Raw genomic sequence first — 22,012 nt, 5'->3', positions numbered from 1 at the left:
CTCTTCCGTCCCGCCGTCGCCTCCTCCATGAGTCTTTGCAGAAAGCTCCGCCTCTGCTCTCACCTTAATTAATCATTGTTAGGCTTGTTATATGATTTACCAAGCTCTTTTTTTTTTAAAGTCATGCAATCGTTACACAACTTTTGAAACTGCCCTGCAGTATCCACAGTCGAAATATTTGGGGGCCCCGGCAGGAACCTATATACGGCTGCCCTTGTGGTTAGTTAGCCAAAAAATGAGCAATCTGATCATATGGATAGCAAAGGCTGTTTTGTCATGGGTAGTTTCAAACATACGCGAAATCATACTATGATTGTGGTTTAGTTTTGTATGAGCCCAGTGTGGTTTGCAACCTTGTTGCAAGCACAAGATTTAAATCTGTTTCCATTTCTTTTAGTAAACCATGATGAAGCAAATTGGGTTAGGATTATGTGTGGGGAAAAAAAATCTATATCTCAGTCTCTGTCACCTGAAGTTTTAAATTTCAGTTTCTGTGGAACATATGGGTAGCTTGCACTTTTAAATGGTTTCCTGGATCTTTCACTTATACCTTCTCCAGTATATGCACCAAGACAAATTCCTTGTGTGTCCAAACACACTTGGCCAATAAAAAATTCTATTCTATTCTATTCTATTCTATTCTATTCTATTCTATTCTATTCTATTCTATTCTATTCTATTCTATTCTACCCTACCCTACCCTACCCTACCCTACCCTACCCTACCCTACCCTACCCTACCCTATCCTATCCTATCCTATCCTATATGCATGTGAAACTGCTCTCTAAAGTTCACTCACGGGTACAAGCCGTAAAACTGATCTTGTACTTTTCTTACAGAAAAGAATAACCAAGTGACTGCATAAATAAGCAGTAAACAGGCTCCCTGGGGGAAGGCAGTAGGTAGATTGAGATCTAGCAATAGTACTTAGACTTTACAACACTCTAAGTAGAGTCAGCAGCAATGGTTCCTGTTGGCATCCTATGTATCACCTCTCCTTTGCAAGCTGCATTGGTTGCCAGTTGGGTTCCAAATACAATTCAGTGTTCTGGTTTTTACCTATAAAACGCTGTATTGTATAGAAGCCTGGAGAGCTGAGGGACCCCTTATCCCCAATTGTTTCTGCCAACCTGGTTTCTTCTGACAGACTGGGTGTGTTCCAGGTTTCCTTTGTTAAAGATTGACATCCTGTGGGACTGAGAAAGCATGCCTCCTCTGTCACAACCCATACGCTCTGGAACAGCTTCCATGCAAAGGTAATGATGGTTCCCTCTCTGTAGAATTAAAGAAAGCCATGAAAACCTCATTTTTGTGTCACCTTTAAATAATTTTAGTCCAAACTGTATGATTTTATGTATCCATTTTTATAGACTTTGTCTTGGTATGTACATTGCCCAGATTCCATCAGAACTATAATACATTTAAATAAATAGATAAAGCTATAAAAAGGATCCTTTTCTAAATGAAGCTGTCAGACATTATTGATCGTTGCATAGTACAACCTTGGGATGTAATGGATAGTCAAATTTACCTTCTGAACCACAATTTGTTTCCAGCTAAATCCAACCTCTAATTTGCATATAAAACAAATTAGTTGTGGTTGTTTCGCTTTTGGTAAAAAAGTAAAAGTAAAAAAAACCCTAATAATCCTTGATGCTTGTCCAACTGTGGTGGAAAATTACAGATTCAGTGCAATGGTCACAAATAGATGGACATTGCTTGAAAATGTAAATTTATCTTCATCCTGAATTACCCTGGAGCTACAACCTAGTTCTGATAGCCCCCACTGGACAGACTCAAGTCATTGAATTGGTCATTTTGCCTTTTCTTTCAAGTCTTCAATAAGACTACCAGTTCTGGATAGCAAAAATCCAGACTGTCTCTAGATAACAGCATAATTAGAATTTTGTGTATTTGATTTCTGCCACTTTTAGTGCTCATCAGGATTTTTGTAGCCCAGTTTGAGCACTTTTATGGAGACTTTATTTCATGGAAGCAGTAGGCAAAGTGGAATTGGAGGGTCTTTTAAGGGGACCTGTTTGTCACGCATAGAAAAATTCAGGACAACTTGAATGTGTTTGATTCATCTTGAAGTTCACTTACCCCATCCACCCCTTTTTAAAAATCTCCAAATACGATTCATGCCAATAGGTGACTGATTACAAGTACTCTGAACTTATCAAACGGGTGGGGAAGTTACACACAGTATTGGTAATCACAGAGCAGTCTGCAAAGTGCTTAAACTTATGAGCTTGTCCTTTAGCCCCTTCTGAGATGGAAAATCCGGTTCTGTGGTTAATAGCTGTACTTCCCTTTAAGTTTACACCCACAGGGTTGGTCTTCTGAACTACAGCACACTCCTGTCACTTGAGCCTACCTAACACCCTTCAGCCTGAACTTGCTTTGGATTACAAAATCAGTCTATCATTCAAGTTGCCGTGCAGGGACACTGACTGTTGTTTTCCTGTCACTCTTCCCTTGCAAAAAAGAAAAGAAAGGAAAATCTACCTCTCTACCTAAGTCCGGTCTCCTGTACATGTGGAGGAGAGAGAAAAAAGGCCCTGGAGGGTTAAAAAGCAACTGAGAAAAATGGCTGCAGAAGATGAGAGGAATACAAACCTCCTCCAGGAAGTTTGGAAGAGAAAAGAAAATGCCATGTGTGCAGATTGCGGGCAGCCTGGTAAATAAAGGGGGAAATGGTGGTGGTAGGAGAAATGAATAACTAGCAAAGATAGCTCTTGAAAAAAAGCAATTGCAGTAACTTGGAAGAAATTCCAAGATGGAGGAATTATGCCTGGCATTTAGGACAAGGAAGAGATAGTTAATATTATATGATTTCTTAAATATGTCATGGAATGTTGTGCATGCTATATATTGTACGTTAAATATTTTATTCTACTAAGGATTAAGAATTCTGTAACTCTGCAGACAGTAGTATCCATCTAACACCGGAATGTGCCTGCCGTTCTCTCTGTGACTTTCCATTCAGAGATGAGAATCTATGGTCAATCCAGATGTTGCTGAATTACAATTCCAAATGGCCGTCATGATTGGCCATGCTTCCGATGGGTGGTGGGATTTGAAGTTCAGCATCTGGACGTAAGTAGGAAGAAAGATTGCTTCCACCACCAAAGAATAAGAGTGCATTCCTTGGAAGATAGAAATGAAGAATTGTAGCACTACTGTATGGAGATTGTAAAAGGACCAGGAAAGCATGAACTCACTGGACTTTATTTAAGAGAAGGACTACAATCCAGGTAGAAACAAATATGTGAAGGTATCCAGTTTTTTGAGGTATCGAAGAAAAAGATTGGTTTATTGGGGGAAAACTTTTTTTTTCAAATACAGGAAATGGGTGTAATTAAAAAAACCTTAAGCATTGATGAGGAGAGGGGCTGTATCCTGCAGTTGGCATGTACATTTGTGGTTTAACAAACCCCTTGGGCTGCAGGGCTGGGTGGACCTTTGACTTGGAACTGATGCAGGCCCCTGAGAGGCACATAGAATAAAACAATGGACTATTATCTAATAAAATCTTTTGCATAAGGTATTCTTTGGCCTTCAATACTATAAACAGAAACGGCAGCACACAGCTTTTTAATCTTGTTTGCATTATTTACAGCTTGGGTAACCTGGATCAAAAGGACAGACATGTCCTTTGATAGGACATGGAGTTTCCCAATTCTCTGATATCACCATATTTTTGCCAGGCCCTTACAAGTGTTCCCACAAAATGCAGGAGGTTGATCTGGGATTTTGATTTATTTTAAAAATATTTGCAGAGGCTTGCCTCCTAAGGAAAAAAAATGGTTTAGGGGATTTATATTTTTATTTTGGATGGCACCAACTTCACCCTTAAAACTACCCCAAAATAGAACAAAAAAGGACTGCCCTACTAATTTCATGACATCACAGTATTGTGTGGCCTATACACTCCAAGCAGGACTCTGCAAAAGGCCCCAAGGAGAGTCCATATCAGTTCTTGACTGATAAATAACCTTGAGACATTAGGTTGAGGAAAGGTATTGCAACTTATGAAGAAGCAGCAGCAGTGTTAATTAACTGATGGCTATTTGGACTTAGGCTCCCTACGATTTATTGTGCTGAACCTCACAACAGTCAGTCCATAGCCACTGATGTTGTTTGATTCTGTTCAGATCCTTGCTGGGTCTCCTGTACTTTGGGTACTTTCATCTGCTGTGAGTGCTCAGAAATACACTACAAGATCCCTAACATAAGTGAAGTTAAATCAATAAAGAAGAATTGCTGGGAAGAAAGCCAGATACAGGTGAGTACTATCCTGAGAAGTTTCTTGGCCTGGTATTTGTTTCGGTTGTGTAACCATCTTTTCTCTCAGATGCACTGAGGGAAGCAGATGGCAAAAGAGGGAAAATTATTTATTTTTCTTAAATTGCAGCAGCAGGGAAGGATTGTAGACAAAGAACAAACTCTATAAATTCCCAGTTCAGCTTTAACTGCAGCAGCTGAAGTCCTTTTATCCACAAGTCAGATACTTCTCAGATGTGTCTGCTAGAAGAATACTATTTCTACAAGATCAGGGATATTGCTTTGCTGACTGATTTTGGTTTCCTATAGTTAATGGAAAGAGGTAGTCAGTAATCTGGACGGACTGACAAATCAGGGTTGTTTTCAGAAAATTAACTGACTAACTTGAAAGACTATTGAGGGCCACATGTAATCCTACTGCTGCAGACCACTTGTGTTTTTGAGCAGCGTACTAAGCAAAAGGGTATAGCGGTGTAAGAATTCAGAAAAGGGTTCAAGAAAAAACCCTCTCAATCTCAGATGCTGTTAGGCCTTTGATGTAGGACAGGTCAAGAAACTGGTGCAGCAAAGATTTTAGGAATCTATTTTACTGTAATAAGGTAGAATAACAGTATCTTGAAAGCCTGTCCAGGTTTCTCTCTGTCCAACCTTTTCCTAAACAAAATTAAAGGCACGGTTACTTTGAGGGGTTTTTTTTTTCTTTCCTTTTTTTGTGTGCCTTCTTGATTCCTGGCAACAGCCTGGATGTGTCCCTGCAGTTTTCTTGGCAAGGTTTCTTGAAGTGTTTTGCCATTGCCTCCTTCCTAGACTGAGACAGAGTGAGTGTCGCAAGGTCACCAAGTCAGGATTAGAATTCCCAGCATCGTGGTCTCTAGCCTGATGCCTTAAGCACTAGACTAAACTGTGTTCTTTTTCAATACTGTGTAATCAATTCCCCAAGCCTCCTCTTTAATGGCTTGCTTCTTCCTTCCAGAAGGTCAGCTCTGCATTCCTTTACAGGCGCTAATTGAGGAAAAGTTTTCTACAGAATATGAGGATTGAAAGGATTGTTGGAGCTTTGGTAACTGAGAGGTAGAAGTGCTACTAATGAAGATCATTTCTGTGCAAAGGGAGATGATTGTGAGCAATTGCCTTTTCTTGTTTTACAGTTTCTGGCCCAGCACGGGAATGCACTGGCCAAAACAACATACGAGGCTCATGTACCTGCTTATTATTACCGCCCATCTTACAGCGACTGTCAGTAAGTGCTGTAACTCTTGACTAGAGAAAGTATAGGAGATTGGGTGGTAGGCATTCTTGGACTTCTCTTACCTACTTTATCACTTGCGGTGATATCTCACAGAGTCCTGAGAGAACAATGGATACGAGCTAAGTATGAACGGAAGGAATTCCTGGAGCCAAAGAAAGAAGTTCTTGATTCCAATGGTAACAATTCTATGGTGGAATTTCTACCTTTATTTACCTTTTATTTATGCAAATGTATATGCCTTTTGTCTTAAAGCAAATTAAAACTTGGGAAATAATCTTTCCAAACAGCATGTTGGAAGCCCTGAGGCAAGGCCCAGTGAGAGCTGCTCAAAAATAATTGGACCCAGATATTTAATTTAATACTGATAAAAATCTATCTCTGAATATATACCTCTGCCCAAATGGAAAATAAGGCTGAGTTGTCGATTTTGCTTTTATACAGACTCCTGAAATATATTAGTATTGTTCATATATAATGCTAAAGTATGATATATTTTTTTTCATTGGTCTGTTGGACAAGCCAAACTGCTCTGGATCACAATCAAGACGAGATAATGGATGCTATCAGGTTCAATAAAATGCTATGCCCAAAGCAAGCAAGCAAATAAATTAAGACTTATGTGTGAAATGCACCATTAGAACTAACTTTCAAAACTGACTGTAGGAGCTGTCAGAGAAGACAGGATGCTGCTATGTGAGCTTACAATATAGCCTGGGTAGCAAGTATCAGCAGGATGAGAGATTGTAATTCAAGAGAAAGATTAGAGTTTGGTGACAAAATATGTGGTTTGAGAAGTTGCCAGTTTCCATTCCTGGTATCTTCTTGTAGCCTGGTGAAATTGAAACTTTGGAAATGGCTGCCCATCTATGTCTAAAATACTATGCCAGATGGTTCAGTGCTATAACTGATTGCCACTATATATATAATACCATTGTTCTGTTACTGTTTGAAAGCAAAAAAACACAGAAAACACATAGTAGCCAGTTTGTCTTAGTGCCACTGTAAAAGCTCCCTTGTTAGTTTCACACACCTGAAAGGAGAAGACAATTGCAGGGTCCCAGAGATGGTGGTACAGGTGTGATTAAAGCTATTTCCACATCCCACATTGCTTTCTGGAGGAATTAATATCAGCTCAGACATCAGTTAATCGGGGTTTGGGTCTGGGTTTGAATAACGCATTAAACCATATCCACAACAAACATCACAATTGCAGAATGTCATTAAGTTTTTCATTTAACCAAAATGACCCAGAAGGCCAAGTTACCTTCCATGGCAGAAGGCAGCTGCTTATGCTCCTGATGCTTAACCAAATAACTACTATCAGACATACAGATCACTTTTCAGAAACCTCTTTTAACAGGTCCACAGATAGTTCCTAAAATGGTATTGTCAGTGCTACCGGTAATAAAACACTTCACTGTTATCCAACATAGGAAGTGTCATAGTGTGACAGCCTGCAAAAATGTAACAGGAAGAATTCTAGCTCAGTATTTGTGGTCTGCATGTTAGAAGATGTGAAATTATACATCAGAGGGTTTGAAGACTTTCTCATGGGGAGGCAGGCAGAGCAAATTTAGAAATAAAAAAATTAAACATTTTTCCCACGTTCTTTACTGTAAAGTGTCCCCAGTTGAATTGCTAGTGCTGAATAAGGTCATAAAAGCCATGCCCAATGAAAAATATAAGCCAATGGCACTCCAGAGTTAAGGGGGTCTGGACAAATGGCCTATAGGTCCCTCTTCATCTCCATTCTCCCTTTCCAAGGGAAGATCAAGTGGCAACCATCCAACAAAAAGATATGGGAAAGAAGGACCTCTGGAGAGATTTCTGCAGCAGAAACCCTGTGCTTTCACAAAACGGGGTGGAAAAACCCTTCATCAGAATCTACCCTAGGGAACTGCTGCCAATCTTTTAGTTTAGAGTGGAGAGAGAGAGGATTTGGCCTTGTTGAAGTTGAATCATTCGTTCCTGATTCAAAAGATGAAGTAGCATGATGAGAAAGAGTTGTAGGTACACAACAATTTAGAATTACCATATCTGGCCTACCAAAAATTAAATGGGCAGAATGAGATACTGGTCACTTGAATTTTTGTAGCTGAAATATGTTAGGCCTAGTTATAACTCCTATGAGCCCAGGCAATATGGCCTGTAATTGGAAGTTATAGGATTATAAAAAGTTATAGGAATATATAGAGCCGTGGTGGCGCAGTGGTTAGAATGCAGTACTGCAGGCTACTTCTGCTGTTCATCGGCTGCCAGCAGTTTGGCAGATCGAATCTCACCAGGCTCAAGGTTTACTCAGCCTTCCATCCTTCTGAGGTCGGTAAAATGAGGACCCTGATTTTGGGGGGCAATATGCTGACTCTGTAAACCGCTTAGAGAGGGCTGTAAAGCACTGTGAAGCGGTATATAAATCTAAGTGTTATTGCTATTGTAACTCAAAATGTCTGGAAGTACCAAGCAGGGGAAAGTTTAGGCCAATTGGGTGATTCTGATTTGATATCACCCTTCTGCCAATGTATATACAGGCAATAACATTTACAGTAACGAATTTCGCCTTAATGTGGTTCTTTTGAATGTGGTTACGCATATTGTCAGAAGCCAGTGGTAGTTTATAACCTAGGCTTTAGGATTTAATCTGATATTGATAATTTGATATATGAGTATTTCTCACTTAATGACCAGTTGCTTAGCAACTGTCTGACATTCTGATGGACCCCAGAAAAGGTATTTACGACCTGGATTTGAAATTCCAATGTTTGGAACTTCAAATGTTTGTTCCTCGGTCATGTGATCACATTTTGGGCACTCAGCAACCAGCCTGCATTTATGGCTGTTTGAAGGGTCCTGCGTCACATGACTGCAATATACATTTTTTTTGCTGGAAACAATTTTTAATTTTGGTTGCTGGCAAAAAGCAGCCATTGGGAATAGAATAGAATAGAATAGAATAGAATAGAATAGAATAGAATAGAATAGAATAGAATAGAATAGAATAGAATAGAATAGAATAGAATAGAATAGAATTCTTCATTGGCCAAGTGTGATTGGACACACAAGGAATTTGTCTTGGTGCATATGCTCTCAGTGTACATAAAAGAAAAGATACATTTGTCAAGAATCATAAGGTACAACACTTAATGATAGTCATAGGGAACAAATAAGCAATCAAATCATATTAGGAAACAGTCAATATAAATCTTAAGGATACCAACAACAAGGTTACAGTTATAATGGGCTTGCTTCACAACCGCTGTTTTAGTTAACAGGTACTAAAAAAAAAGTTGTAAAATTGGATTGATCATGTGAAGGCTTGCTTAATGATAGGAAGAATTTAGGAATGTAATTCTGGGCTTAATTATAGCCATAAATCAAGGGCTACCTGTTTGATCCAGCCATTGCAGGTCATAATATATCAGAATTAAAAAAGGTTTAACACAGTCAACCCTGCAGCTTGCATTTCTTCTCCTAGGCCTGAAGGAAGGGATCCTGTGGAAACGAGGCCGAGATAATGAGCTATATCAGCCACGCAGATTTCTTCTGTCTGAGAAAGAGAGATGTCTGAAATATTTCGTCAAACAGGATGTGCGTAACAACCAGCTTTTAAGTGACTCTTGTACACAGAATAGAGTCTTATTTAGGGTCAGAGAATCATTTGATTCTCTAGATGTCTCTACAGTTCCTTTTCTTTCTCACTATCAACTCAGCTTCCTGCAAGAACTACATTTTTAAAATTCACCGGGGACAAAAGGGTCTTTCCTTTTTTTAAATGGGTGAGGGCAGAGGTGGAACTTTGTAACACCCTATGTCTATCCATTAATAGTGTACAAATAATAACAAAATCACTTTCTTCTCAGGCAAAAGAACCCAAAATAGAAGTTAAAATCGACACAGTCAATGCCATGTTCCAGACAGAAAAGATGAGGCATTCCAATGGCTTGCAGATCACTTATCTTAAACATAACAAGACTCGTAACATCTTTGTTTATCACGAACATGGGAAGGTATGAGGTTCTGGTGTATATGTTTATTGCACAGCTATAGGAAATTATGGAAACAGTCTGAAATGTTGCTGCAATCTTAAAACGGTACATTTAAGATCCTCACTAGAGCAGGGCCACATCATTCCTACTTCTTGTTTTTTTTCCTGTCTTCAACTCTTCCCTAGAAAAGACCTACTTGCAATGCAAGAACTCTCCATTTGTCATGATCTTTTATATTGCCAGTAAATACTGTATATGCATAGTTGGACGCCTAATAAATAAATTCTCTTTAGATGAATCTTCTGCAAGCTTCTCCAGAGCATGGTTAAATTTTTTGCTGAGTTCTATACCTAATATATCTAAAGAGTGTTTTTTCTTTTTCTCTTTTAATTCTTCTTTCAAAGCCTTTTCTTTGTGCCCATAATTAATTTAAGAAAAAGGAAGTACAGTTTGGTGCATATGTATTACAATAAATCTGTATTCTAATGTATTCTATGAATTCCCTCTAGAAGTTTCTATGGAGATTCTCAGTCATCCAGGTCATGGTTGTCCCAAAGGTGTTTTTTCAAGGGGTAACTGGATTTTCTGGTTTTTCTTTGAAGACGTTTTGCTTCTCATCCAAGAAGATTCTTCAGCTCTGACTGGATGGTGGGACTGGATGGTGGGACCATCCAGTCAGAGCTGAAGAAGCTTCTTGGATGAAAAGCGAAACGTCTTCAAAGAAAAACCAGAAAGTCCAGTTGCCTCTTGAAAAAAACACCTTTGGGACTCTCTGGAAGTTCTTTATACCAATCAAATAAATTCCATAGAAGTAAACTGAGAATTGTTTCTGAGTAGATCACCTTAAGATCAAGTTGCCAGTTGTATTATAATATTTATTGTGCTTTTTCTCTCCCTAGGAAATTGTGGACTGGTTCAATACAATCCGTGCTGTAAAATTCCATCACCTTAAAGTTGCCTTTCCTGGAGCTAGTGATCAGGAGGTAAGAATCTTGCAGAACTGGATAGCCTATTAACTAAACTATATTACAGATGACGTGATTTCCTTGTGACATAACCAATCTAATTATTTTCAGATTTTTGGCTATCTCCATGAAATGGGATAATCATATGTCTCTGGACTCATGCATGTTTTCTTCTCTGTCCAGCATGAATAGCTGGATAAAATAACAATTTACCCAAATCTTTAATTGCTCAAAGTAGCTAAGGCATTTTCACAGATAATCCTCATCATTTTTTTTGCTGCAGCTGAAAACCCGATTGACAAGGAATTTCCTAAAAGAAGGTTATATGGAAAAAACTGGACCCAAGGTACAACTACTTATTGCTATTTATTCCTTCGTTGCTTTTTGTTACTATTTACCCAAAAGAAGCTCCAATAGAAGAGAATGTCTGTAGCTCAGGATTAAAATGTGAAGTCCTTGATGTGTCTGATCTTGGTTATTTGCTTGCAGACATTTCATTACTCAACTAGGTAATATCATCAGTGCTAGTATGTATGAGATTTGCTCCCTACTTATTTATAGTAGCTTGCCCTGCCAATGTTGTGAGGGTTTGGTTTTCCCTTGGTAGTTCCTTGATTAGGGTATTGTTTCCTGCTTTGTTGTCTAGTGTTAATCCCTGCTTATCTGATTATTGGTTGCTGGAGATGATGTGTTCTGATCTTTTTGTTTCCTTCTTTTCTTTTTATTGTTTTTTTTGAATGGGGTGAAAAAATGTTGCTTATTTCTATGTGTCTGTTACTGGCTGAAAGTCTGTTGATATATGAAAAGAAAGGGAGCATGAAAGACAAGAGTGTTCAGTGATGCGCAATTCCAGATTTTTATAAAATTGACTATTTTTTTCACTCAAAAACATGTGATGTTTTTGAAGTGATAAGCCGCACATTATCTTTGAGCAGGATGATGATTACATGCCATCAAGTTGTTGTCAACTCTTAATAACTATATAAATAGATTTTTTCCATCACGATCTGACCCCAACCTGGACCTTCAGCTCTTCCAATGGTGCATTTATTGCTACTGTAACTGAGTCTATCCGTTTTGCTGCTGGTCGTCCTCTTCTTTTTCATTCCACTTTTCTCAGCATTTGAGCCTTCTGCAGAGCATTACATCTTTGCATAGGTGTCCCAAAGTAGGATAATTTGAGCCTCACCTTTTTTTCCACGAATGAGAACTCTTGAGTTGATTTGTTCAATAAATCATTTGTTTGTTTACTGGCCAGCCAAGGAGTATTGAAAATGTTCTCCGGGATCTTCTCCAACTTCAAAATTCAAAAGTGTTACAAAACCCAGACTGCAAAAATGGCTGGTCCAGGACTAAAAATGAATTTGATTTATTGACTAAATTCAACTTCCTGTATTGACATAATACACACTAAGCCATAAGCCATGGTTATTTTAAGTCACAAAGTCCATTCTGGTTTAGTATTATATGTGAAACCTTTATTGTAATATCCTTGGAAAGATTGATTGGCAAATGTAACCAACAGCAACAAAGGAGTAAACCTAAGATATCCACTCTAGAAATTGATTCTAGCTGAATACCTTATGCCACCAGACTTGAAATTTTGGGCTTAGACAATTTATAACTACGCTGACTTCAGTCCGACCTAAGCATAGTACATAAAATTATCTGCTACAATGTCCTAGCTGTCAATCACTACTTCAGCTTCAACCACAACAATACACGAGCACACAATAGATACAAACTTATGGTAAACCAATCCAAACTAGACTGCAGAAAATACGACTTCAGTAACACAGTTGTCAGTGCCTGGAATGCACTACCTGACTCTGTGGTTTCCTCCCAAAGCCCCCAAAACTTTAACCTTAGAGGCTTACACTGTCTACTGTTGACCTCACCCCATTTCTAAAATGTCTGTAAGGGGCGTGCATAAGCACACCAGCATTCCTACCATCCCTATCCTAATGTCCCCTTTTACTCATATTCTTTTCATCTATTCAAATCATGTTTATACTTTTAACTGTTCTCTTATATATGCTTGACAAATAAATGAAATGAAATGAAATAATGCTGCTTCCAAAGAATGACCAGGTGAGGGCTCTCTCCTCTTATAAATGTCTGTGGTTGGTTTTCACAGCAGAAGGAATGTTTCAAGAAGCGCTGGTTCAGCCTAGATCACCGAAGGCTGATGTACTTCAAAGATCCTTTGGTAAGCCAGTAATTGATTTTGCCTTTCCTCTCATCTTCCTGATTTACTCAGGTATTTAAATATATATTAAGCCAGCAGAAACATGGCCGTTTGGTTGCTTGAAATAAAAATAGGGTTATTAGTTTTTTAACTCAATCCTATAGCTACCCAAAAACATCTATGAATTTCGTATTTTTTCCACTTGATTTTTTTGCATATCAAACCATTATTAAAAGCAGACCAGACAGTTTCTCCTTTGATTGGTGGTGTACTCTAAATTAGAGAGAAGAATTATCTCCTCAGTTTGTAAAGTTGGAGCAGCCTTTCCCAATTCAGTGCCTTCAAGATGTGTTTGAATTGCATCTCCCTGAATTTCCTACCAGGATATTGATGTTCATTCATCTTTGATTTTCATATGTTTCGTATATATTCCATTATTAGTCCCAAAGATTGAGGAGAGCTTGTCAAGAACCCAACTTTGACATTTCCCATTCCTAACGTCTTGTACAATCAAGGAAGATTGTGATTGCGATATTGCTGGGATCCTGAGGGTTTAGTAATAGCTCAGGAGTTTGAAATGTCCTTCCCACCCAAGGCTGAGAAATTTCCATCTTTATTCCCTCAATGTAACATGTAATCCTCAAAGCAGGTCTATAATAGAAAAAGAAAAGAAAAATATAAACAATATACATGTATATTTAAAACAAATTTATAGGGCGTGTCAAATTTCCAAACATTAGAGGTGCTCAAAAGTTGTGACGTGCCTTGTGGGTTGTAAAGGTATTTTGGTTACTTTAATATAATTTAGATGTGCTTGGTAAATAACAAGATAAATATCATAACTTTTTAACATTTTGTTTGTTTCATTTTGGGCACCAAAGAACAAAAATAAAAAACAACCCAACAAAGTAAAATATACGTGTTACTGTTACTGGTACAGTGAGATGTAAAAGTGACTCTGTTTGTAAATAACAATTTAAACTTTGCGTCAAAGGAATCATATTGATCAATCTTTTCATTAGCTCACCAGAGAGCCATTTCAAAGACTAAAAATGAACAAATTTCTTCAGTCCAGGATTTTAGATCCACATTAATAGTTTCTTTTCAGATACATCTAAAGCTTTTTTAAAAAAAAATGCATTATTTTATTGCCTTTAAAATAATGACAAAAAGGAAAGCAAAACATAAAAATAAAAATACATACATTGCAGGGGTGGATTCTACTTACCTTAACTATCGGTTCGCAATGGGGCTGCACGTGCGCGCTCGCTTCACTCGTGCATGCACACTTCTACGCATGCGCAGGAGCTTCCTGATGATGTTGGGGTGGGTGGGCGGAGCCTCCCGCCGGTTTTACTACCTGTTCTATAGAGCCAGTCCGATACATTGTCGATACATCAATATACCACTAATACATTGTCAAAGAAAAAAGAACACATTGTAAAATAAAGTAGGTTTGAAAAAAGGTGATAGTTATATAAACATATTAGAAAGAAATATGTACTTGAATGATTGCATTAGATAGCTTTATATAAAATTGTAACTGTTCACTGCTAAAATGATATATTATGGTCTAGCTACACCCCAAGCTTGAGAGTTCAAAATTGTTTTAAAAATCAATAAACTTTAATTTTTTGGTGTATAGTTTAGCTTGACATTAATATATTTAAATCTTATTTATCTTTCCCAAATTATATTAACAATAATATAATGGCCTTAACTTGGAAGCCATTGATCAAAAGTTTCTTATTTGTGTTTAATTGACTTCTCCATGAATGTTTAAGGAAGGCTGTGAGTCAATCTTTTTTAATTACAAAAATATATGAAGAAATGGTTCTGCTATTGTTTCAGTTCTTCCAGCTGCTGCTTCTCTTCCTAAGGTTAGAGTGTTGTAGCTAAAGTATTGGCACATTTCTCCCTTCTCAGTGGTGTCCCAGGAGAACAACCAGAGTAACTTGAAAGTATTCTGTTATAAGTTATAACTATAGTCTAGAATCCCAGAATGAGTTTTAGGCAGATGTATTTTATTTTTCTTCTTATCCCATGCAGGATGCTTTTGCTAAAGGTGAGGTTTTCCTGGGCAATGGGGAACAAGGATATAATGTCATAAAAGGATTGCCACATGCCATGCAGGGTAGGTTCACCTGGAAACATGGCATCATTATTGTAACTCCTGACCGCAAGTACATCTTCACCTGTGAGACGGAGAAAGAGCAGGAGGAATGGAAAGCTGTCTTCAGCTATGTGATGGAGCAGCCCATGACGCCCCAGGAGTATGCAAGTAAGTTCTAACAGGATATTTTCATTCTATTCAGCCATGAGAGATTGAAGACAGGGGTCTTCAACCCTTAGGTGGTTGCTGCTTTTTGCTGCTTTTTCTCTTGGCGTTCTTCCCCTCCTGACTTGGTAAATTTTAAAAAAAAATGAATTAAGAAGTTAGGACTGGCAAGCTACATTGAAAACTGTGTATCTTTGTCCGTGTGTGTCTCCACATGCCTTTAAGACTGCCTTGACAAATCCATGCAGTTTTCTTGGCAAGATTTTGGAAGTGGTTTTTCCATTGCCTTCTTCTTAGGACTAAGAGAGTCTGACCCAAGGTCACCCAGGTAGCTTTTTACTTAAGACAGAACTAGAACTCACAATCTCTCAGTTTCTAGCCTAATGTCCTACCTACTACACCAAACTGGCTCTATGGTAAAGTGGCAACCGCTAATAATAATATTTTAGGGCTTAAATGGAGCCTGTAAGCTTAATGGGCGACTACAGCTCAGTGCCTTGTTTGTGAGTATGCCAATGTACCCAGAAGAAAGACCAAGATAAATAATGGCAGTAGGGAGATGATGGCAGGTTGCATTTTCTCAAACTAATGTTTTGTAACTGGTTCTGTCCCCTATGAAAGCTATTTTGTGACTATTGCAAGATTGCCCGTTACGTGTTCTGACCACTCCAAATATACCTACCCACCAGGGGTGGGTTCTACTTACCTTTACTACCGGTTCGCAGCGGGGCTGCGCATGCGTGCGCTCTTCTGCGCAAGCGCAGAAGCTTCTGCACGTGCGCAGAAGCATTTTGATGACGTTGGGGTCGGTGGGCGGAGCCTCCTGCCAGTTTTACTACCGGTTCTATAGAACCGGTGCGAACCGGGGGCAACCCACCACTGCTACCCACCCAGTGTTTCTCAACCTCAGCAACTTTAAGATGTAGGGAATTCAGTTCCTAGAATTTCCTAGCCGGCGTGTTGTTTGTGGAATTTTGTGAGTTGATGTGTCTTAAATAGTTGCTGAGGTTGAGAAACTCTGCAACTGACCCATAAGAACAGGAAGGTCATCTAGGTAGATTGGGCAGATATGAGAGTTGAACAAGAGATGTCCTGATCCATATCCAGGATTTTCCCCACCATATAACAAGCAGCTCACATTACTTACACTGCTGAAATGTTTATGCTTTCACTAGTCACAAAGCAAGACGATCTCTAAGGTAAAGGTAGAGGTTTCCCCTGTCCAGTCGTGTCCAACTTTACTGGGTGGTGTTCATCTTTGTTTCTTAGCCAAGGGAGCTAGCGTTGTTTGAAGAAGCTTCTCTGGTCATGTGGCCAGCATGACTGTACGCCGAGGTGCATGGAAGGCTGTTGGGTAGTAAAATGCAGCTGAAAGTCTGTAAAGATTCTTAGTCATCCAGGTCATAGTTGTCCCAAAGGTGCTTTTTCAGAAGGCAACTGGATTTGCTTGTTTTTTTTTTTGAGGACGTTTCGCTTCTCATCTAAGAAGCTTCTTCAGTTCTGACAGGATAGTGGACAGGAGGACACTTCCATTCCCCACTGTCCTGTCAGAGCCGAGGAAGCTTCTTGGATGAGGAGCGAAACGTCCTCAAAAGAAAAAAACAAGCAAGTCCAGTTGCCTCCTGAAAAAGCACCTTTGGGATACAATGCAGCTGTTATCTCTTGCTGCCTCTAGGCAGGGCCCACAACACTTCTAGCTTGTCCCTTCGGCCAACAGGACTAGAAAAGTAAATTTATTTATTTTAAAATAAATTATGTCATACGCTCAGCAATAAAATAAGTGTAAATATAGAGTTGCAGAATTAACCTCCCCCCCCTTGTCTATGGCTATTCATGTTTGCCATAGTAGATTTATAATATATTTTCTTTTCTTTTCTTTTTTTACAGTTGAAGCTAATTTCAGGATCAAACATTGACATCTCTGGGGAAGAGTGAGTTGCTGCTAGTTTCTTGATCTACAGTTTTTGGATAACACAGAAGAAAAGACATTCTGGAGTCAAAGTAGCCTATGTATTCTCTCAGAGCAGGAAGGAGCATTGAAAGAAATAAAATCCACTTAGACAGCCCTCTGCCAAAATACTGCTGGACACCTGGCCCTCAAAATCCTCTGTCATTTTGACCCTGAACTACACTTGGTATAGAAATAAGCAGCACAAAAACTAATGTAAAGCAGCTGATGGATGCTACTGCAGATTGACCAAAATGTGCATATTCCCACTGCTTGCTGCTGATTGGCCACTGTTTGTTCTTGCTTGGTGTTATGATAGAAGCAAAGCAAATTCTGGAACAAAAAGAAGATCATTAGCCTGGAAAGTAAACTTTGCACACTTCAAAAATGGTTTGGAATTATCTGTCTTTTTTAGGCTTCCATGCAACCCTGAAAAAAGATATGTCTGTTTTAATTGCTCAGTTGTGACTTTTAAAGCAGCTGAATCTTTTTTTCCCTCAGATACATACACACAAAAATAGCAGGAAACTTTACTAAACAGTAGAAAAGTGAGATGCAAGATTCATAGCACATTTCTTTCAAAACATTTTCAAAATTTCTGACCTGGAAGCTATGTCCTAAAAGAAGAGATTGCAGGACTGGATATGTTTAGCCTTGAAAATGACGGTGGTAGGTGGGAAATATGATAACTGCCAATTTCCAAGATTGGTGATGAGATCCTGGCTGAATTAAAATAGAGGCAGAATCATAGAAATATGAGGCTTACTTTAATATGAGTTCTTGCATTGATTGGGAACTGGCTTTAATTGTCTAAAAGCTTCTTTTAAATTTATGGTTCTCCAAACTTCATCACATCTGTCACAGACCACTGCATAAGATGATGAGCATCCTGATTAGATCAAGACAGATATCGGGTATGATTTGACTAAAACAACCATATTTTATTCCAGATATATTTAAAATATCTTAAAATAACAATGCTACACAAACAATTCTGTGTGTCCCATTTTTTAAACACTTAAATTTATCAAAAGGTGAATTCTTTTCGGTGCCAGCCAACCTTTTCTGTTATACTATAGAAAGTAGTGTTGATTCCACTAACTAGTTTGTCTTATTCCATCCTAGACCTCTTCTTTCTTAACACGGCTCTTAATTTTCTATTTTTATTCTGAGACAATTAAGCACCTTCCTTCTCTATGCACAAAAAGGGAGAAAATGGGGGTTGGGAGAAAGCAGTGGGGAAACTGACAGAAATCTGAAGGAAGAACATGGGAGTTAGATGGGTGGGAAGACAAGATGGTTTAAGTACACAGTGTCATTCTTCATTAGCTAACAGTCCAGTAGTTATTGCTGAGAATATTAACATTTGAGTGTGAAGCGGTGAGTCGGACACATTCCTCCATCATAAAGGGGAATGCTATTTTTGAGTAGAGGACAGTTGGGCAGCAGAAGAGATGAGGAAGAAATCTGTTGGATTGCTCTGAGGAGTGATGTGCATTAATGGCTAGCAGATGACTACTGGAATAGAGAAGTTGAAGACTCACATGAGGACCCAATCTATGGAGGTTGAAAACATGCTGTTTCATTCATAAAATGCAATGGATGTACTTCCAGTCGTCATCTTTCTCTAAGGAATGGTAAGAAGCATCACTGATGATGACACGCAAAGAAGACAGTTGCCATCGTTCCTTATGAAGAATAGGTTTCTTTTCTCCTATCCAACCTATTTTGGTTTTTTCCCCATCAGCATTCCCAGTCCTCCTTATTGATCTTAATTGCCAGACTTGTGAGGCACGAAATGTGCCTATGATAGTTTTCTGCAGAATTGGAGTGCATTTTGGCTATTCGATGATGGTGGAACTCATTGAAGAACCATTCTGGGGCAATTTCTCAGATGAAGAAATTGACTTTCAGGAGCAGAGTTCTCTCACGGGAGTTTTGGGAGCAATCCTCCTCCTGATGTGCTTCATTGGGATGACAGGAAATATCTATACACTGGTGGTGGCATTTGGTAGCATGGCAATTCGTTCAGCAAGCAGTTTGTGTGTGTATGTTATTAACTTGGCCTTGGCAGACTTACTCTACCTTTCCACCATCCCCTTTGTGGTTTGTACCTATTTTGCTCAGGACTGGTTCTTTGGAGATGCAGGATGCAGATTTTTGCTTAGCTTGGACTTGCTCACAATGCATGCTAGCATCTTTCTGCTGACGGCCATGAGCTTGGAGCGTTATTGGGCAGTGACCAGACCACTAAAGGTTAGGATTGTTGGGAACAGTTATCATAAGGTTGCCAGCCTTGCTGTGTGGCTTCTGTCATTGTTGCTTACAATACCAATGATGGTCATGATCCAGCAGCGGGAAGGTGGAAGCCATAAACATATTTGCTTTCCCACGTGGACACCTGATGCCTTCCGAGTTTACCTCACAGTTCTCTTTGGCACTAGCATCCTAACACCTGGCCTTGTCCTAGCCATATTGTACTCACGTCTTGCATGGAGCTATTGGATTTCTACAAAAACTATGCAGCCTCAGGTGAGGGGAAGAATGTTGAAACAGAAGCTGTTCTCCAGGATCTTCAGCATCATTGTGGCCTATTGGGCTTGCTTTGTACCATTCTGGGCCTGGCAGTTAGCCAAATTGTACTGGTCAATGGACTTGGAGATTGGCCCTACTGCTCAGGCTTACCTCAATTTTGGTGTTACCTGCTTGACCTATAGCAACAGTTGCATCAACCCATTCCTTTATACTCTGCTAACAAAAAATTATCGTGAGTACATGTCAATTAAGTATGAGGAAAGACAAGGAAGACAGTATGCCTTCTTGAGAAGGAGGAGAGATGCAAAACCTCAAGCAGAATGTGTATCTGTAGCACAGGGAGTTGACCAGATTGAAGAAACAGAAGATACCCATTAATAATTACCAGTAATGTCAAAGATGTCATTGTTCCTGAGGTTCATCCTACTCACTTAAGCCAAGAACTTCAACCTTTTGGGCTCCATGGGCAAACTGAGAATTTTGATAGCACATGATAGGAACTCATGCAGACGAGTGAGAATATTCCTGCTGACCTCTCTAGACCTTAAGATTCTCTCAGCCTACATTTTCCTTACTCTGAGCTGTCAAGCAGACTTCCAAATTAAGCATGGGTTGCAGTCACTTCACATTTTTATTTTCTAGGATTGTTCTGAGTCCTAGTAAATTATGATTTGATTATTTTTCAGAACCAGTTGGGAAAGGTAATCAGCATTAAAGGAGATATCCATGATAAATTGGTAACAGTAGGCATCTTGCTGCAGATGCTAGATAAAGATGTGCAAAATATAATACGTTTTGCTGTCAGTGATTCAGTCAGGTAGTCAAAGGGGATGAATCGTCCTGACACCTATTGGTCATTTCAGGCTGATGTGGGGACACCCTTCCCTTCTGGTCTCTGAGAAGGTTTAGAAAAGAATACTCACTCTTGAGAAAGAAATTCAAAATAACCCTGTCTTGATTTTGTTTGGCATAAGTTATAGTAAACAAAAATAGGCAGGCTTAGTTTCAAGATACTGCTATTATATTCTAGAACAATAATAAAAAAAAGCATTTCTGAAAACTCTACTGGCCTGTTTCCTGTCTATTTATCTCAAAGCGCTGACAGCAGTACGTCGTCTTCTGGTTACAGGGTGGGTGGGTAGCATTTTAAATGCGTGGTGGGAAAAGGCATAATGTCTACTCCGTGATAATGCTTATATTCTTTTCTCATTGAGAAGACAAAAAGTTGGAAGTTGAAAGTCAAATGTTTGGTTAAAATCACCTGATCTCTGAAACGCATTTAAGAATAAATAAATAACAGCTCCTTAGCTTTCTGCAGTAATATTGTATTCCTGGCATGGATGCTATTTCTAAGTGAGAGCTCTGCATTAATTTAAGAATAGCTCTAGACCTCTGAGCTCATTATATTGCCTTGTTTAGAAGCTGAATTAATTTATTTCTGGCTCAGCTATGGTGCATTTGAAATGACTTTTTTCTTTGAAAACACCTTGGCTCATTTGACCCTGTGGATGATTATTTCTCCTTTGTCAGAAATCCTGGCCTCACCGTGCCCAGAGTTTGGGCTTCATCTGGTTTTTATTTTACAGACCACCAGACAAGAGCAGGTAACAAGAATATAGATGTATATGAGGCAATTTATTTCTTCTTGAGGTGGAATGGGGGTGAGGGGATTTTTTTAGTGGAGAATTTCTGGCAGCTCTGGGTGAGTCAGTGATCTTTGCTCCTCATTTTTGGCATTTTGAAATTGGCTGGTTTGTAGAGGATGACCGATTTTTTGCAAAACCATGGAGTGGAAGAATAGTGTGGAAATATCCACAGTCATTGGAAATGACAGTCATTAACAGTCATTAAATTAATATTAATTTTAGTTAAGCCATGTTGATATACTGCAATCAAGTTTATTATTGGTTCTAGCCTATTGTTCTTAAATTGTATGTACTTGATATATGCATATTGATTATGTCCCATCAAGTTGTTGTTGACTCTTAGTGACAACATAGATAGGTTTTCTCCGTGATGATCTGACCCTAACCTGGTCTTTCAGATCTTCCAAAGATGGTGTTGCATCCATGCATTCTTGTATATATCAACAGCACCACACAATTGGCTCTATTCCTCCCATTAATTATGTCAGCCTGATATAAGGCCTGGATGTAATGTCCTAGAAAGAAATTCTATTATCCCCTCAGTTCCCAGATTTTTCATCTATGGTAGATATGAAATGAACTTCTTATCAAAACCAAGATGGTAAAAATGACAACTTTAACAAGGCGTGTATTGAAGTAAATGACAAATTGTTGTCTACATACTTTCTCAACTTATCTATATTTGTGATATGCAGAAATGCTAAGAATTATAATCCAGCACATCCAAAAGACATTGAGTTGAAAAAAGTGTTCTAAAATATATAGAGATCACCATTTGGGATGTAGTCAATTACTATGGCATCAATACAATCATCTGGTAAGCTGTTTTATTCTCACATGTTGAGCTTTAAGCCTGTCTTTTGCTTCTCTTGGTTTTATGATCCGGTACAATCCTGAGTAGGACAATATAAACTATCAGAGAAAACAGTTGCA

At 38.8% G+C, this 22,012-nt stretch overlaps 2 protein-coding genes across 4 annotated transcripts; both read left to right on the top strand.

Annotated features, from left to right (window-relative positions):
- Nucleotide 1: 1 nt before the first annotated feature.
- On the top strand, nucleotides 2-17,286 carry LOC117655408 (arf-GAP with dual PH domain-containing protein 1-like). Of its 3 annotated transcripts, XM_034402834.3 has the most exons (12): nucleotides 2-1,256; nucleotides 2,490-2,680; nucleotides 4,158-4,288; nucleotides 5,436-5,527; nucleotides 5,630-5,712; nucleotides 9,009-9,121; nucleotides 9,394-9,540; nucleotides 10,419-10,502; nucleotides 10,768-10,830; nucleotides 12,622-12,693; nucleotides 14,722-14,953; nucleotides 16,838-17,286. In XM_034402834.3, the coding sequence occupies exons 2-12, from the start codon at nucleotides 2,590-2,592 to the stop codon at nucleotides 16,864-16,866; spliced, it is 1,137 nt and encodes a 378-aa protein (XP_034258725.1). In that variant the 5' UTR covers nucleotides 2-1,256; nucleotides 2,490-2,589; the 3' UTR covers nucleotides 16,867-17,286. The 3 variants fall into 3 exon arrangements, with proteins under 3 accessions (XP_034258725.1, XP_087729993.1, XP_034258727.2); XM_087873867.1 differs by lacking the exon at nucleotides 2-1,256 and having other exon boundaries at nucleotides 2,330-2,680; XM_034402836.2 differs by lacking the exons at nucleotides 2-1,256; nucleotides 4,158-4,288 and having other exon boundaries at nucleotides 2,600-2,680.
- Nucleotides 17,287-18,111: 825 nt separating this feature from the next.
- On the top strand, nucleotides 18,112-20,498 carry LOC117655409 (urotensin-2 receptor-like). The gene has a single exon (XM_034402837.3). The coding sequence runs from the start codon at nucleotides 18,705-18,707 to the stop codon at nucleotides 19,809-19,811; it is 1,107 nt and encodes a 368-aa protein (XP_034258728.2). The 5' UTR covers nucleotides 18,112-18,704; the 3' UTR covers nucleotides 19,812-20,498.
- The last annotated feature ends 1,514 nt before the right edge of the window (nucleotides 20,499-22,012 follow it).

Source organism: Pantherophis guttatus, chromosome 7, assembly GCF_059756535.1.
Source record: "Pantherophis guttatus breed Tessera chromosome 7, ASM5975653v1, whole genome shotgun sequence".
Lineage (NCBI taxonomy): Eukaryota > Metazoa > Chordata > Lepidosauria > Squamata > Colubridae > Pantherophis > Pantherophis guttatus.
Note: the sequence above shows the minus strand (reverse complement) of the source record. Positions and strands in the feature narration are given on the sequence as shown.

What these genes read in the sequence shown, in the direction of transcription:
- LOC117655408 (XM_034402834.3), top strand. Translation starts at nt 2,590, where the DNA reads ATGGCTGCAGAAGATGAGAGGAATACAAACCTCCTCCAGGAAGTTTGG. An exon ending in TGCAGATTGCGGGCAGCCTG is followed by an intron (nt 2,681 to 4,157) that starts GTAAATAAAGGG and finishes GATTCTGTTCAG; the next exon opens with ATCCTTGCTGGGTCTCCTGT. An exon ending in TGTACTTCAAAGATCCTTTG is followed by an intron (nt 12,694 to 14,721) that starts GTAAGCCAGTAA and finishes TATCCCATGCAG; the next exon opens with GATGCTTTTGCTAAAGGTGA.
- LOC117655409 (XM_034402837.3), top strand. Translation starts at nt 18,705, where the DNA reads ATGATAGTTTTCTGCAGAATTGGAGTGCATTTTGGCTATTCGATGATG.